Genomic DNA, 16,198 nt, shown 5'->3' on the forward strand with positions numbered 1-16,198 from the left:
TAGATAAGTAATGCCATACTGGGAAAAGACCAAAGGTCCATCGAGCCCAGCATCCTGTCCCCGACTGCGGCCAATCCAGGTCAAGGGCACCTGGCAAGCTACCCAAATGTACAAACATTTTATACAAGTTATTCCTGAAATTGTGGATTTTTCCCAAGTCCATTTAGTAGCGGTCTATGGACTTGTCCTTTAGGAAACCGTCCAACCCCTTTTTAAACTCTGCCAAGCTAACCTTGTGGAGCCCTGCCCAACACGTAATGGATACACTGCAGAAAATTGCAGATGGGTTCTTTAGAAGTTTAACCAGCAGGATTTAGGTTCCCTTTTAAGTCTAGGAGCAAGCAAAAAAGAAATTTAAACCATTCAGACAGTTCAAAGGACACTTCTGTACAGGCCTGAAAAGTGAACATAATAAGGTGGAGTGTTGCATTCTGAGTTTTATTTTATTTTTATTTATTAGGATGTATCTACTGCCTTTTTGAAAGAATTCACTCAAGGCGGTCTAGTGTTTTGTTGCTGCTTGGGACTCGGGACCTGCTCACTACCGGCAGACACCTCTGCCTCTGTGAGTCCCTAGAGATCTTGTGACCCTTGAATGGAGGATTTTAGCTTTGCTTCAAAGGTACTCTTGTACCCACACATTTTTCCAATAGCAAAGGTGGAAACTGTAATCACATAATTGCAGTTAAGAGTGCCACTTCATGGGTTAGCCAAGCTCTTATGTTTACAGCCAGGCTGTACTAAGCACTACAGTCCGCATTTAGTTTTCTTATACGCTCATCACATCCCTGGGGAACCTTATTCTCCATTTCTGTACAACTAATTCCTTATCTCAGATTCCATGCACTTTGTCTCCTGTGCCACCACATGCCAGTAATTACTTAATTGCTGAGAATGTAGTTGTTAAAGGAGTAGCCCAATAAAAGGAATTTAACATTTCAACCAAAGAAAATATGTTTACTGAATGAACTCGTAAAAATTGTTTTCTTTGTAACATAGTAAGTGACGGCAGATAAATACCTGTACGGTCCATCCAGTCTGCCCAACAAGATAAACTCATTATACATGGTGTGCAATAATTTATATGTATACCGGAGTTTGATTTGTCTTTGCCATTTTCAGGGCACAGACCGTAGAAGTCTGTCCAGCACTGTTCTTGTACTAAAATTTCTGAAGTCAACGTTGAAGCCAGTTAAAATTTACACTCTAGCTCATCCATATCTATTCAGTCATGATCAAGGCACAGACCGTAGAAGTCTGCTCAGCACTGGTTTTGTTTCCCAATTACCGGTGTTGCCACCCAGTCTCCCCTAAGATTCTGTGGATCTATTCTTTATGAACAGGATTCTTTTTGTGTTTTTCCCACATATGTTTGAATTCAGTTACCATTTTCATCTCCACCACCTCCCACGGGAGGGCACCACCCACTCCATGAAAAAATACTTCCTGACATTACTCCTGAGTCTGCCTCCCTTCAACCTCAATTCATGTCCTCTAGTTCTGCTGCCTTCCCATCTCCGGAAAAGGTTTGTTTACGGATTAATACCTTTCAAATATTTGAACGCCACCCATGTTTCTTCTTTACTTCAAGGTATACACGTTCAGGTCGGCAAGCTTCTCGTATGGTTTGCAACGCAAATCCCATGCCATTTTTGTAGCTTTTCTTTGCACCGCTTCCAGTCTTTGTACATCTTTAGCAAGATAATGGCCTCCAAAACAGAACACAATACTCAAAGTGGGGCCTCACCAGTGACTTGTAGAGGGGCATCAACACCTCCTTTCTTCTGCTGGTTATACCCCTTTCTATGCAGCCTAGCATCCTTCTGGCCACAGCCGCCACCTTGTCGCATTGTTTCTTCACCATGAGATCCTCGTACACTATATCCCCAAGGTCTCTCTCTTGAGTCGAGCTTACTAATCTCTCCCCTCCTACCCAGTATCTCTCTTCTGGGTTTCTGCACCCCAAGTGCATCACTCTGCGCTTCTTGGCATTAAATTTTAACTAATATGCTGTTCAGGGTTAACCACTATTTCCGGTTTCACAAATTACTCAAGTCTACATTAATTACTGAAATACTTCTCAAACTCTTTTGATTCTTTTTTTTGTTTTTTTTTTCTTATGCTTTTCAACTTATATTTATAAGTGTGCATAGTGCTTAGTCCTATACATTACACCGGTTTAGTTCGGCACTTGGTGATAACGTTCACCTTTCATCATCGCACTACAACCCTCCCTGCCTCCTGTTAATAATCTTAGCCAGCCCCTCCGGGCTCCGCATCTGTTCAAATAAAGTAGTTATCTCAGGGTTGATAGTCCTTGGATAATTCCTTTCCTGGCGCCGGTTGTTAATTTCTTGTATACCAGGTGTAGTGTAAAATCTAGTGAATATGTGATATTTCCTATTCTCTGTGAGATATAGTCCACTTCATTAGGTCCTCAGGAGAACTGTAAGTGACTGTAGAATCACAAATTATAATCATCGATGGCTTAACAACTTTTCAGCTGTACACCAATATATTTTTTACTCACTATCTCCTTATACCTATCAAATTTATATATTCACTTTTACTAATCCATATAACCTTATTATATTTAATTTATGGCATACCTGAAATGGAGCTTGATCCCACTCGAGGCCATTAGACCAAAAAACGCCGACAAATGTGCCTTCCTTTCTGCCTAAGGTGGTTTCAGCGTTTCACCTAAACCAGCCTATTTTCCTGCCCTCCTTTTCTAGAGAGGAGTTTCCGGAATCTTTTGGGCAATTGCACCTTCTAGATGTGCGAAGGGCTCTTTTGCAATATCTGCGCATGTCAAATGCTTTCAGGACCTCTGATCACCTTTTTGTTTTGTTGTCAGGTCCTCGCAGAGGGTCTCCAGCGTCTAAAGCTACTCTGGCGCGTTGGCTCAAAGAAGCTATTTTTTCATTATATCTGCTGTCTGGCCGGCCTCCGCCTGAAGCCTTTAAGGCACATTCCACAAGAGCGATTTCCTCTTGGGCTGAAACTGGAGCACTCTCTCTTCAAGAGATATACAGTGCAGTGACAGGGGCGTCTAAGCTCTCATTTGCCCGACATTACAGGCTGTATGTGGCTGCCAGGAGGGATGCGCATTTTGGAGCACAAGTGCTGGCGCGTGGTGTGGCCTGTTCCCACCCTATCTAGGGATTGCTTTGATACATCCCATTCGTAATGGATTCATCTGCTTGATGACAAGGAAGGGAAAATTAGGTTCTTACCTTGGTAATTTTCTTTCCTTTAGTCATAGCAGATGAATCCATGAGCCCGCACGGATTGATTGATTTGATTAATGCTGTTTTGGGTTCAGTTTTTCCTGTAGATATGTTCCCTCATTGGGAGAAGTTGGAAAACAGTCTTCAGGATTTCTGTTCTGTTACAGGAGGTTCAGTTCGTCCTTCCTTTGAATTACTGGTCCTGTTCTGGGGCATTCGTTCGCTGTGAGGAAAGTTCATGTTATTCTACTTTGTGGTGTAACACTGCTTTGGAAGCTTCAAATACTGAGAGGCAGATGGAGCTAGCTGTCCAAGAGGCACTATGGTTTTCAGTGCTCTGTATCTCCCCCGCTAGTAGGTGGACACAACCCATTCGTAATGGATTCATCTGCTACAGGAAAGAAAATTACCAAGGTAAGAACCTAATTTTCCCATATAATGATGGGTCAAAATATCGTTTAAATCACTGGCAGTTGTAGCATCATTATCGGAGGAATGTGCCGAGATTGGACCACAGTAATGCATACTTCATATATGGTACGTACCACAGATGTTGCTGACAGAGAACAGAATGTAACAAAATCATGATGACATGTAGGTGAGGTACGTTGTTAATTTACCTCATGAATTTCTTCAGCTGCCAACAGATCTCTGCACATCAAGCTGCCACACACATATGAAAAAAAATGTTTGTGTTTTTTTTTTAATGTCTCTTGTTGTTTGGATACTGAGTACACCTTAAGTGACTGAAAATGATACTATATGTTTCGTGAAGGTCACACATACACTTTTTATTTCAAGCATAAATGACCAACATACAGTCTTAGCAAATTATATAGCTAGAGATGATATAATATTGCATAGATTGTTTTGGTTAGCAGCTAAACAACAGCTTCTGCTCTTGTATCTTCATTCTTATCTCTTGTCTTGTCAGAAAATTAATGCAAAGCTTCATGATGGAGTATGCCAACGCTGCAAGGATATACTAGAATGGAGAGTAAAATTCAGCAAATACAAAGCACTTTCACAGCCTAAAAAATGGTGAGTTATCAATCTTATTTTTCTGCTGCTACTATAAACACCTTTTTGGGTGAACTGTTAATTGGCATTAATGGTTTGTTATTAACTTGTAGCCTGCCTCATAGATTTGGCTATGCATATGTGTACGTTTTCTAGTTATTTCTGTACTTCCAGACTGAACCAACTGATAGACCCAAGTGCTGGTTTGATTCTTTCTGACATGCAATAAATATAGTAGTAACTAGAAGTTCTAGTGGAAATGCAGGTACTCATGCTACCAGGTTTGTCTGGCAGACTACACAGGAGATCTAGAAGACTTGATCAGACTAATCACGCTAGAATGGTTTGCTGTTTAGTGCTTTCTCATGAGATTTAGGAAAGGTGGGTATCTGGAGGAAACTGAGTAAAAGTCTTGTGAGCTTATGCCCAGGATAGTGAACTACAAAGGAGGAAGACCAACCCCCCCCCCCCCCCCCAAATGAAAGATCATACAAGTATTTTAATGCTATTTTAATATGTCTCTGGGGAAGCAATTTTCAAAACCCTCCATTGCCTCAAGTACAAACTTTGTGCCTCATTTGTTAATGTGCATTAACACATGGTAATTTAAGTGCATGGATGGTAAGTGGACCCCTTGATATTGGGGGTTTGCATTTTTAAAAAATGTTATATTAATATTCATTAACACACATTAATAAGTGAGGCCCTTAAATTGTAATCTCCCTATAGAAACAAGGAAATAACCTTCTGTGTGTAAGTTGCCTAGAGCTACTAATGAAAAAGTGTGATCCAAACCTAAATAAATAAAATAGCGCTTGAAAATTGGCCACTTTGTTAATATTGATGCTTTCAGAAAAATTATTAGATATAATATGGCTCAAATTCAATTGTGGCATGCAAGGAAACTGAAACAGGTGGCCAGCTTTGGGGATTTTGCAAGAGTCTATGCCTTGACCTAAAGTTTTCTGATAAGTGAGCACATCTGGAAAGAGTTGGAAGCAGAATTTTCCCTCTGTCCTGCTTATTTCTGCAAATTCTGTTATTCCAATTGAAAATAGGTGCTGCTGATACCTTTTGTTTGTTTGTTTGTTTGTTTGTTTGCCTGAAAATGGAGAGCTCTATTTTTCCACATTGCTTTTGGCCTTTAAAGAGCCAATGAGAACTATTTGGGATTTTGTTGTGCTGCTTCTGTTGTCTATAAAAGGAGATATTTACAGGGTAATCGGTAAAAGTTGAAAACACCTTTTTTAAAGTTGTGACAAGTGTTTGAGGAGCGGAGCCCCTGCAGATGTTGAATGCCCTTACCTTAGTCTGATGTCTGTTTTACCAAGATACATACATATCATCTGTTTTTCTCTAAGAATTCTCAGACCTGAATGTATTTACTATACCCTAATCACTGCAGCCATATAGTTCAATTTCACCCCAAATGAATGAATTTCACAAGTTTAAAAAAAATCGCATACAGTGGAGAGGGTCAAAGTACACAGCACAAAGGGCTCACAAGACTGGTACAAGTGTATTTTTTTATTGATGACCAGTTTCACAGAGGGAAGATCTGCACTGTGATGTTGTGACTCCAGTGGCATACCAAGGTGGGGGCGGTCCATCCCGGGTGCACGCCGCTGGGGGGGGGGTGCCACGCGCCTGTTGGCCGAGTCCGCTCATTCCCTCCCTGCTGCTCCCTCTGCGCGGAACAGGTTACTTCCTGTTCCGGGGCAGAGGGAGCAGCAGGGAACGAGCGGACTCGGAGCCGACGGGTGCGCGGCACCCCCCCCCCCAGCAGGTAAAAATGCACCGGGGGGGGGGGGGGGGGGGGTTGCGCTGCACCTCGGGGAGGGGGTGCATTGGTGATTCGCCCCGGGTGTCAGCCAGCCTAGGAATGCCACTGGACTCCTCGCTCTTTGATAGGACTTTCTGTTTGATTGGAGCTGCTCATGTGATTGATAGTGACATATTGAATTGACACCTGATGCAGGCATTGAACCACGCCGAAACACAGCCCATGTTGGATCATCAATAAAATATACTTGCACCAGTCCTGTGAGCCCTTTGTGCTGTTGACAAGTTTCAAAAATGTCAGTGGCATACAATAAGAGCCCTCAAGGAACTGAGTGAATCCCCAGCCCTGCATAATGATGCCATCAGTTCCTTTTTTTCCTCGGTGTTTGTGAGGCTGAAACACTTCAGCTTTGAGCTGGAGAGCAGGCATCAGTAAAGGGGTGAAACAGCTCCCTGTGGCCTACATTTGACTCTGAGCTGTAGTTTTGTGCCTATCCATGGTGCACAACAGTGATTTAACTACAAACCTGAGGAAGCTGTTTCACACGTTTCTGACATCTGACATTCTCTTGCTAATGCGGTACCACTGGTGCTGTGTAAGTGATGAGGGAGCCAAGCCGGGAACCCTGAGTTCACCACTGCAATATGGAGTTGCTTTCTTGCCCCAAACAGCATCCAATATCTCATATCCAGCTCTGAGCCCATCATCGCTCCTCTCCTGGGTCTTGTGATTGCACTGCTGACTCTGTCTATTATCGTCTCTATGAGAAAGAGAGGATGAGATTTGATTTGATATACCACTTTTCTGTGGTTACAGTCAAAGCAGTTTGCATATTACATACATGTACTTATTTTGTACCTGGGCAATGGAGGTTTAAATGACTTGCCCAGAGTCACAAGGAGCTGCAGTGGGAATCAAACCCAGTTACCCAGGTTCTCAGGCCAATGCATTAACTATTACATAAATATTGCCATACTGGGACAGAACAAAGGTCCATCAAGCCCAGCATCCTGTTTCCAACAGTGGCCAATCCAGGTCACAAGTACCTGGCAAGATACCCAAAAAATGCAATACATTTTATGCTGTTTATCCTAGAAATAAGCAGTGGATTTTCCCCAAGTTCATTTTAAAAATGGTCTATGGACTTTTCCTTTAGGAAGCCATCCAAACCTTTTTTATACTCTGCTAACCTAACTGCTTTTACTACATTCTCTGGCAAAGAATTCCAGTGTTTAATTACACGTTGAGTGAAGAAAACTATTCTCCAATTCATTTTAAATATACTACTTTGTAGCTTCATTGTTCCCCCTAGTCCTAGTATTTTTGGAAAGAGTAAACAAGCAATTCACATCTACCTGTTCCACTCCAGTCATTATTTTATAGACCACTATCATATGTCCCCTCAGCCGTCTTTTCTCCAAGCGAAAGAGCTCTAGCCGCTTTAGCCTTTCCTCATAGGGAAGTCTTCCCATTCCTTTTATCATTTTCCTCGCCCTTTTGTAATTCCACTGTATCTTTTTTGAGATAGTCTAATGCCTTTTTTGGCCTGGTCACTTGTGGGAAGCAGAGATTGCGTCATTTAGGGAGCTAGAAGATAGAAAACAGATGGGGTCAATGCAGTACAGAGGTGAGTGTGAGGTGGGTTTGGGTTTTAGAATGATAAGAGAATAAATTTGGTGACAAAAAGGGGAAGAGAAGAGATGGTGGAGACGGGAAGGGGTTGATCATTTTGGGGGTAGCAAAAAGGGGAAGAGAGAAAGGGACAGGGTCATGCAGGAAGAAAAGAGAAGGGAGTGGGTTGTTAAAGGAGGTTAAGAGGGAATGAAGAGGTGGTGGGCAGAGTGAGGGAAGTTAAGGCACAAGAAGGGAAGAGTGTATGGGAGTAGAGAGAGCAGTGTGGGGTTGGACTCAGAATAGGGGCTATGGCAACAGGAGAGCAAAATAATATAGTTCGGGGGGGGGGAGTGGTGGAGGAAGAGACTAGGTAAGAGGACAACAGGATATGGGAGAGGGGAATGTGGTGTGGATGGGAGACAAGTTGGGGGAGCACAAGGGATGTGAGAGGAAGAAGCTGTTGGGCACAGTGTGCTGGGAGAAAGAGAATTGAGAGATGATGTGGGTGGTGTTTTATGGGATTGGAAGCTGTTACGGGGCCACTGAATTCTCTGGAGGTGGGAACTATTATGCACGAGCCTTCAAGCCTCTCGTTTTATAAGGGTGTGCAGGCAAAAATGTTTTGTTTAGTTAATAAATTGTAGGGCACAACTGGACAAGAATAACACTGAAGCAATAGGAAACAAGTCCAAATGCAGGGCAGAAATACTTAAGCCTGCCCTGAGCCAGTTCCTGCTGGGCCAGTCAGGAAACAGCCATTCAGATTTTTGTTGTATGTCAATGTTCTAATAAAACAGACATTGGGCCTCTTTTACTAAACCGCGCTAGCGATTTCCCAGTGTGGCAAATGTGCTGCAGCCCATTTATTTTCTTTTATTATTATTTGTTTTGCCTTCTTTGTAATTGGGCTTGTGTTTGCAGTTGTTGTTTCAAATGAATGTACATCCCTGTTTTAATTGGAGAAGAGGTGTTCTGTTCGACTTTATTGAGCCTCTCATGTTTTTTTCTATGTGAGGATGGAAAGTGTTATGTTGGGGCCACTGAGCCCCTCTTGATTTTGTTTTTGTTTTCTGTTTGTTTTTTGAGTGGGAAGTATGGTATTGAAGTTTGTGAGTCCCTCTTGTTTCTTTGCGGGTGGAAGGTGTTATGTTACAGTACCAACTGTGTTCCTTCAGTTGCTGTTGTGAAGATGGGACGTGCTGTGTTGGTGCCCCCTAGCCTTTTGGCACAGTTACTGATTCCCCTATTGTGAATGTCACCGCATGCCACTAAATATTGTTCTCATTTTGAAAATAGATTAAATCCACCTAGCTTTTCTTTTTTTGTTTTGTTGTTTACTCCTTGATAAAATAATTGTAACAGCTTTGCTTTTACAGGAACCAGTGTAGAATTTTCACTAGAGACATCAGCATTTGTCTTAAAAATAAATAAATAAAATAAAAATGTCAATCTGCCCTTCTCTTATGGCTACATTACTCTAGAGTATCCTCTTTTGACATGTTCATTTCACTTACAGCTTTATTGGCATGGCAGTTTGCAGATATTGTCTAAGGAGGTCTTGCCCTCATCTGAGGGGGAAATTGGCAGAGTTGGGGCAGGCTGCCAAAAATACACATGGTGATTGTTTTGTTTTGTTTTTTAATTTTGCATTTCAGATTACAGTCCATCAGACATAATGATTGTGGTTGTCCAGGTCTTCCTGTGTCCAAAGTAAGTGGAACTGATGTTTCAGCCATCGTGCTGTGGCTTTCTGTATGGTATTAAAAGATCAGTTCCACTTACTCGGACACAGCAAGTCATATTATCCAAAGTATACATTTGCATGGAAATAAGCTGAAAATGTGTTCCAATAGCCCAAACTTCTACACATGGTGATTTTAGTTTGAAACCATTCCCTGGCTTCCAGTGGCATAGCCAGGACTGATAATTTTTTTTTTTTTTAATGGGGCCTGAGATTAAGGGGGGTAGTCACTAGGTAATGCAGATGATGAGACTGTCTCTATTTCTTCTCTCACTGACCTGTGTTGCTGCCCCTCGTAAGCATCGGAACAAGGGGAGCCACAGGTGCTATGGCACGCAAAAGTTTTCTTCCCTGCCTCTCGCTACGAGGTTTTTTTTTTTCCCCCTTCCTCCCTCTTATCTAGCTTCCCTGAGGTGGTGTCTCTTAAGAGGAGGCATGTGGCCGGCCAGCATAGGGCCTTGAGCGTCTGCAAATGCTCAAAGCTAGGCTGCCTTCTGTCCCCTCTGAAATGGGAAGGTTGGAGAGGGCAGAAGACGCAGGTTTTGAGCATTCACAGATGCTCAAGGTTCCACGGTGGCTAGCCGGCCAAACAATACTTTTTATGTAGCTGATAATAGCTGCCCAAGGGGAGTGAGGTAAAAGAAATGCCTTGCGGCAGCGATGATACAGTGGAAATAGAGGGAAATACTGAAGGAGGGAGAGTGCTGCACTCCATGCGTGTGTGTGTGTGTGGTGGTGGGGGGGGGGGGGGAGTAAGGAAGAAGGGAAAAAAGAGATGCTGAAGAGGATAGGGAAGGAAAGAGATACCGAGTGCCATGGAGGGGAGAAAGGAGGTACAGAGAGAGAGAGAAATACTGGTGACCATAAGGGGAAGGAAAGGAGGGAAGAGAGATGCTGGAGCTCTTGGGGCAGGGGAGTTGAGAGGGAGGGGACAGAGATGCTGGACGCCATGGGGGGTATTATGGGATGGTAAAGAAGGATTAGAGGTGGATCTGGGAGTGGGGTTGGGAACAGAGCTTGGACACTCCCAAACAATAAGGCGTTCTGCCTCTGACTGGAGTCCCACCGAGGCTCATCTGTAGATATCTCCTGCCTGCTTCCTCTTTGTTTTCTCTGTATGCTTTTACACCTGCAAAGTATCTGGGGCAAAGCCTCCTTGTGGAACCAGCAACCAGGCAGATTTTTTGAAAGGGAAACACCAGAGTAGTTTGTCTTCAAAATGTACTTTCCAATCTGCTGAAAGTTGTCTTTTCAAAGTGATAAAAGTAATGAATTATGAGGTACAAAAGAGAGAGCGAAAATTTCTGGGCTCTGGTGATCAGTATTGTTGGCAAATGAAGTGTGTATCTGGCCTGCCTTTAGGATACAGCATATTTTAAGTATTTCTTTCTCTATATATTTATTTAACACCGATTTACAATTTATATTCCACTATAATACAGATTCTTAGCAGAGGACGTATACAACATAAACATCATAAATTGCACACAAACAATACATTAAGAGCCCTGTTAGAAACACCTGTATATTCCTATTCTTTTGTTGGAAATCAGTTTTGGGAAATGCTGACTTAAAAAAAAATTAAAACTGGCCTTTTTTTTTTCTTGGTACCAAATAATTTTATTAAGTGTTTAAATATATCAACACAGGGAAAACTCTCACAAAATACATCTTTAAACATAACTGTAAGTGAAGGTTATATAGATCAGCGTGTAGATAACAATAATAAAATCAAGTCACATGTCTAGGGAATGGTAACACCATATATCGGGGCCAAGGTTCACTATCCCGTTAGTCTATTCCTTATCAGTAAATAAGATATCAGGAGTATATAAAATGATTTATTTAGCAGAGCAATAAAAATAGAAAACAAATCACTATAAAGATTCCTGTAATTCCTATGATTTCTAATAATATATATGGCTAATGTAAGGAAGCATGGTGCCCTTTTTCTATTATTGGTAAAAAACCAGCTAACTAAACCCGGATGTAAGTGGGACCACAGAACTTAAAATATATGACCTGCAGATGGTAGTGGTGCAGTCTTCTCCTTCAATGGTGATGGCATGCACATATGGACAAGAACAGCAGGCCTGGTCACAGGAGATGGAACTGACTGGCTAAGGCCCTACATGGCCTTCAGATTGGTTGATGGTATTCGCCCAACCGCAGGGCTGCTATCCATGTCTGCTTCAGATATCCCAAAATAGGGTGCAATACCCCTTCATCAAGGCTGTCATCCAGGCTGCATATTAGTTGAGTCAGTGCCCAGTCTGTTCCTGGATCGGGGTCACAGTCTTTATCCTTGGCTGGTGAAACACATTGAATGTCTTTGACATAGAAAATCCACATGATGGCATAGGCCTTTGATTCAGGCTTGGTCAGATAAGTTCTGTGATATACACATTAAATTGTGGCAGGGTCTGTACCTTGTACATAACACCTTTCTTAGAGTAGGCCATAGGGTGTGGTACTTACCCAAGGTACACACATTTTTCTCTGTAGTCTGCACCCCTCTTTCATTCAGTGTCTACATTCTCACCTCCAGAGACAGTGTCTGTTTGGGTGGAGGGGGAGATCCCTTCAAGGTCCAGATGTATGCTCTAATCTTCTCCTCAAATACTTGTACAAAATATAAACCGTTTTAGGCTTTCATTCCCAGATGTACAGCATTATAAGTACATAAGTAATGCCATACTGGGAAAAGACCAAAGGTCTATCGAGCCCAGCATCCTGTCCCCAACAGCGGCCAATCCAGGTCACGCATTGATTAAATATTGCTCCATTGTTTTAAAAAAATACATATATACAGCTCCTTCATCTGTGTCTGTACTCCCTTTACAGCTTTTGGCCATTCATTGGGGTTATTGGTTCCCTGGGTGCTGGGTAAATCTAGACCCTTTGTCTGAGCTTTCCAGTTTAATATAAATGGGTCTTCCCCTCCACTATGGCATTCTGTTCCACACAGATCATCTCTACAGGGGAATTCCCCGCACATCATCTCTCCTGTAGTTAAGCTCTGATCTGCTGCTTTCTCCATTTTCCCCTCCTCTTATTCTTGCAACCCAAGTTCCTAAGTTCTATTTTGTTGTTTGCATTCAGGCAGAGGAGTGGATAAGGCCTTTGATTTGTCACATACTTCATGAATAACATAAACTTCAAACTTAAGGGAGGATTTTTCATAAGTTATCAAAGGCCTAAAGCAGACCACTACGCCTCGCTGACAGACTACCCATGCTGCCACATCAGGGCCTGCCTTGGCAAGGAATTAATGGTATCAAAAGCAGAGGAGATAATCAAGCTGAAGAAACGACTTGTACAAGATACTCGTTCCTTATTTGATGTGATAGGAGCTCTGTTTTGGTACAGTGGGCTTTTCTAAACTTCCCTAGGAGGAATCCAGGAGGCCATTCATGTCTGTGAAATCAGTCAACTGTAGTAATTTCTCAACCATTTTGTCCATGGTGGGAAGATTAGATACAGGCCAATAATTTCCAGAAACAGAAGAAATCGGACTTGGTCATTTTTCAACAGAGCATAAACTAATGCTTCCTTTAACTCCTCTGAGCAATTCCCACTCTGCACTAAAATAGTAATAAATTTAATGAGCAACAGTAGTACTGACAGTTTCAATGATTTCACCAGCCAAAAGGGGCAGGGATCCAAAACTCCACCTTTCATAGGTAAACCAGCCAGCACCTTATCGATTATTTCCTCAGAAACTGTGGGAAACATATACTGTCTTGAAAAGCTTAACAATGAGACAGTCTCTACTGGCAGTTCCTCTCTACATTTTGAACACAAATGTGATAACCTTGGCAGAGAATGAGTCTGCAAACTCGTCAGCTGTAGGACCTTGAGAGTTCATTTTCACAGGTCTCTTTGTGGTGTTAGATGAGGCTTTAGGTTGATTCGGAGATCAGGCAATCTACTGGTTATAATCTTACTTTGTCACTTTCACACTTACCCTTTTTCTGCCATCTTTCAAGGCACCGCAACTCTCATTTTCAAACTAAAGGACAAACGTATTTATGCTGCCTAACCCTCCTATCACATTTCACAGAAGAAGTTACAGTATGAATTCACACAAGGTTTCATTTCAGCATTCAATAGAAGAAATATATCTGACGCCAGTGAAAACACTTTAGACTTTAATAGGTCCTTGAATATTTCTAAATCAATAATGTGTAGCCAAAGGAGCTATTCTAAAAGTGCTCAAATTAAAGTCATTAATGTAGTTTAGTTGAAACTATAAAAGGAGATGATCTGCCTATGACACATCAGGATTCAAGACAATGGGGTTCAACCCATCTGACAACAGCTCCTTATGAATAAAAATGAAATTGAACATATGACCTGCAACATGGGTCAAGCCTAGGGCTGCATTATGACATTTGTGGGTCCTAGGCACTTTTGCCTTCATGGGCCCCTCCCTTAGTGCCATTTAATATATGTCTGAGCTTTTAATTTGAGTTGTATATATATATTTCATGCGTATGTGATTTGCGTTTTATGTATTTGTATTCTATTTATTGTGAATATTTTCAAGGCCCGAAAGGCAATGCATGAAAATAAATAACTTATACTTCACTTTTATTTTTTCCAATTAAAAAAAAAAAATGTTTTTTTAACATTTTAGTGGGCCCTAGTCACTCTGCTGATTTTGCCTAATGCAGTGATTCCCAAACGTGGTCCTGGAGGCACTCCAGTCAGTCAGGTTTTCAGGATATCCACAATGAATATTAATGGCATGCATTGCCTCCGCTGCATTCAGATCTCTCTCATGAATATTCATTGTGGGTATCCTGAAAACCTGACTGGTTGGGGTGCCTCTAGGACTAGGGTGCTGATGATCAGTTCCCCACACTTTTCCGAATAGCGTGGGGAAAATTACTGCCAGAACAGGGTGGGAAATTAACTCCCCAGTGGATGTACTGCATAGGTTCTGCTTCTGTTGAGGCCTAGGGTTCCATCTCTACCTGTTGCACACGGTTGAATCTTCTCTGTCTCTAAGGGCATGCCTTCCTGTCTTATCCGGTGTGCCAGTGCAGAGTATAGTTGGCTGTGCATTTTGCTCCTTGGTTGCCCTGTGCAGCAGGGCCAGAGCTCTGCTTTGAGGTTCCTGCTCTGGGGCACCCACTTGACCTTCCATGCCAGTGGACCATACTCCTTTTTCTCTGGGAGGCCACCATTCCTGACTATCATCAGATCCTTCCCAGGCTGATATCCTGTCTTGGCATTTCGCTGGGTTCTTCTGGTATGGAGGATTCTCAAGCTGTCTATGCTTTGCGTGTGTAGGGTATGCATGCTTGCAATTCAGGAATGAGTGGACTCCCCTTTTTGATACCCTGTTGCACAGGGTTGCCTTCCAGGTCCTCCCTTACCAGTTTGGTCCTTCTCTTCCAAGGTTCCTTCTTCTCTTCACAGAGTGGGCTGTTCTTTCTGCTTGGCAGAGCAGCAAAGTTTCATCCCCTCCACTGGACCCTCCTTGGGCACTCTCATGAGTCAGTCGTCCTCGGTTCTTGAGGACACGAATATTCTGTTCTTGTTCACTGGTTCATGAGGCTCTCTTGGCCGCACCACAAAGGTTCTCTTGGTTTTCCAGCACTGAAAGCCTTAGTTCACTCTTCTGCCTATCTCGTTTTAGGGGTAGATATTCTGTATTTCATGGTCCATGGGTTCTGGATGCTTGGCTGTGGCCTTCTCCCTTCCTGGGATGATTGTCCATATCTTCAGTTGGGGACTCCTTGTCTTCTGCTGTCGGTCTTGTGGGCTCTTCATTCTTGGGTTTCTCCTGCCCTAATTGGGATACTACTATGCTACTTCCCATTAGTCTGAATTGGTCTGGTGGATGACAAGGAAGGAAAAATGATGTCTCACCTGATCATTTTCTCTCCTGTAATACAACCAGACCAGTCCAGATGCCCCCTTCCCTCCCTTTTCTGGTTTCTTCCAGTTCTAGTTCCAGTATGTATCAACCCCTGCGGTCCACAAAGCAGAACACACTTCTTCAATGGTTAAAAAGGCATTTATTCTTGCCACTTTAAAATGCAATCCAACGTGGCCATGTTTCGCTACTCTAGAGGCTGTGCTAGGGGTTTACAACTATTAGAGTCCCAGAGGGCACATACACCTAATAGTTAATGAATTGATCCAAACTTGGAATTAGGGTTGACTTTGGTCAGATGTCTCATCTAAAACTCTGACCTCTGTGACCTTCTGGGCAGCATTGAAAACTGTGGGACTTCGCACTGCCTGCCATTGCTAACAAGGCAGTTAAAAGTGTGGAGACTTCACAGCAGTGCTGATTTTTACTGCTGGAAAGCACATAGCACCAAAACAAGTCCAACACTTTGAGGAGACAGGCTTTACACCATCTGCCCCGCTAGTGTCACAATGCTCCATTCTTCACAGTGACATTCTGAGCTGATTCTGGAAGGGAGAAGGAAGGATTTTGCTAGGAGAGGCTGCTTTGGCACAAAAACTACAAAAACAAAACAAAACCCTCTCTCTCTTAACCCTGTACTACAGGCTAACTTTGTTTATTAGATTGCTTTGTGTACTTTCCTTTGCAGGAGTATCTGAGTAGGTTACATCAAAAATGCAAACAGAAACATAAGCAGTATGTATAAATGGTATGTTTCTATTTTTTTTAACTTCAGCATGTCATAGTGGAATACTTTCATATTGTGTTCAACATTCTAGGACCCATCAATGCAGGTATACACTAGAATTATTTTGGAGTTTCTTACAGTGGGGGAAATAAGTATTTGATCCCTTGCTGATTTTGTAAGTTTGCCCACTGAC

The 16,198-nt window shown here is 42.5% G+C and overlaps 1 protein-coding gene across 1 annotated transcript in view; it reads left to right on the forward strand.

Moving 5' to 3' along the window:
- C2H9orf85 (chromosome 2 C9orf85 homolog) overlaps positions 1 to 16,198 on the forward strand; it is a 146,639-nt gene that overhangs the window by 44,223 nt on the left and 86,218 nt on the right. Inside the window, exon 2 of the mRNA XM_030193863.1 lies at positions 4,168 to 4,274. Coding sequence (XP_030049723.1) covers positions 4,168 to 4,274 — 107 coding nt within the window. The remainder of the gene's footprint in view (positions 1 to 4,167; positions 4,275 to 16,198) is intronic.

Source organism: Microcaecilia unicolor, chromosome 2 (assembly GCF_901765095.1).
Source record: "Microcaecilia unicolor chromosome 2, aMicUni1.1, whole genome shotgun sequence".
In the NCBI taxonomy this organism is placed as follows: domain Eukaryota; kingdom Metazoa; phylum Chordata; class Amphibia; order Gymnophiona; family Siphonopidae; genus Microcaecilia; species Microcaecilia unicolor.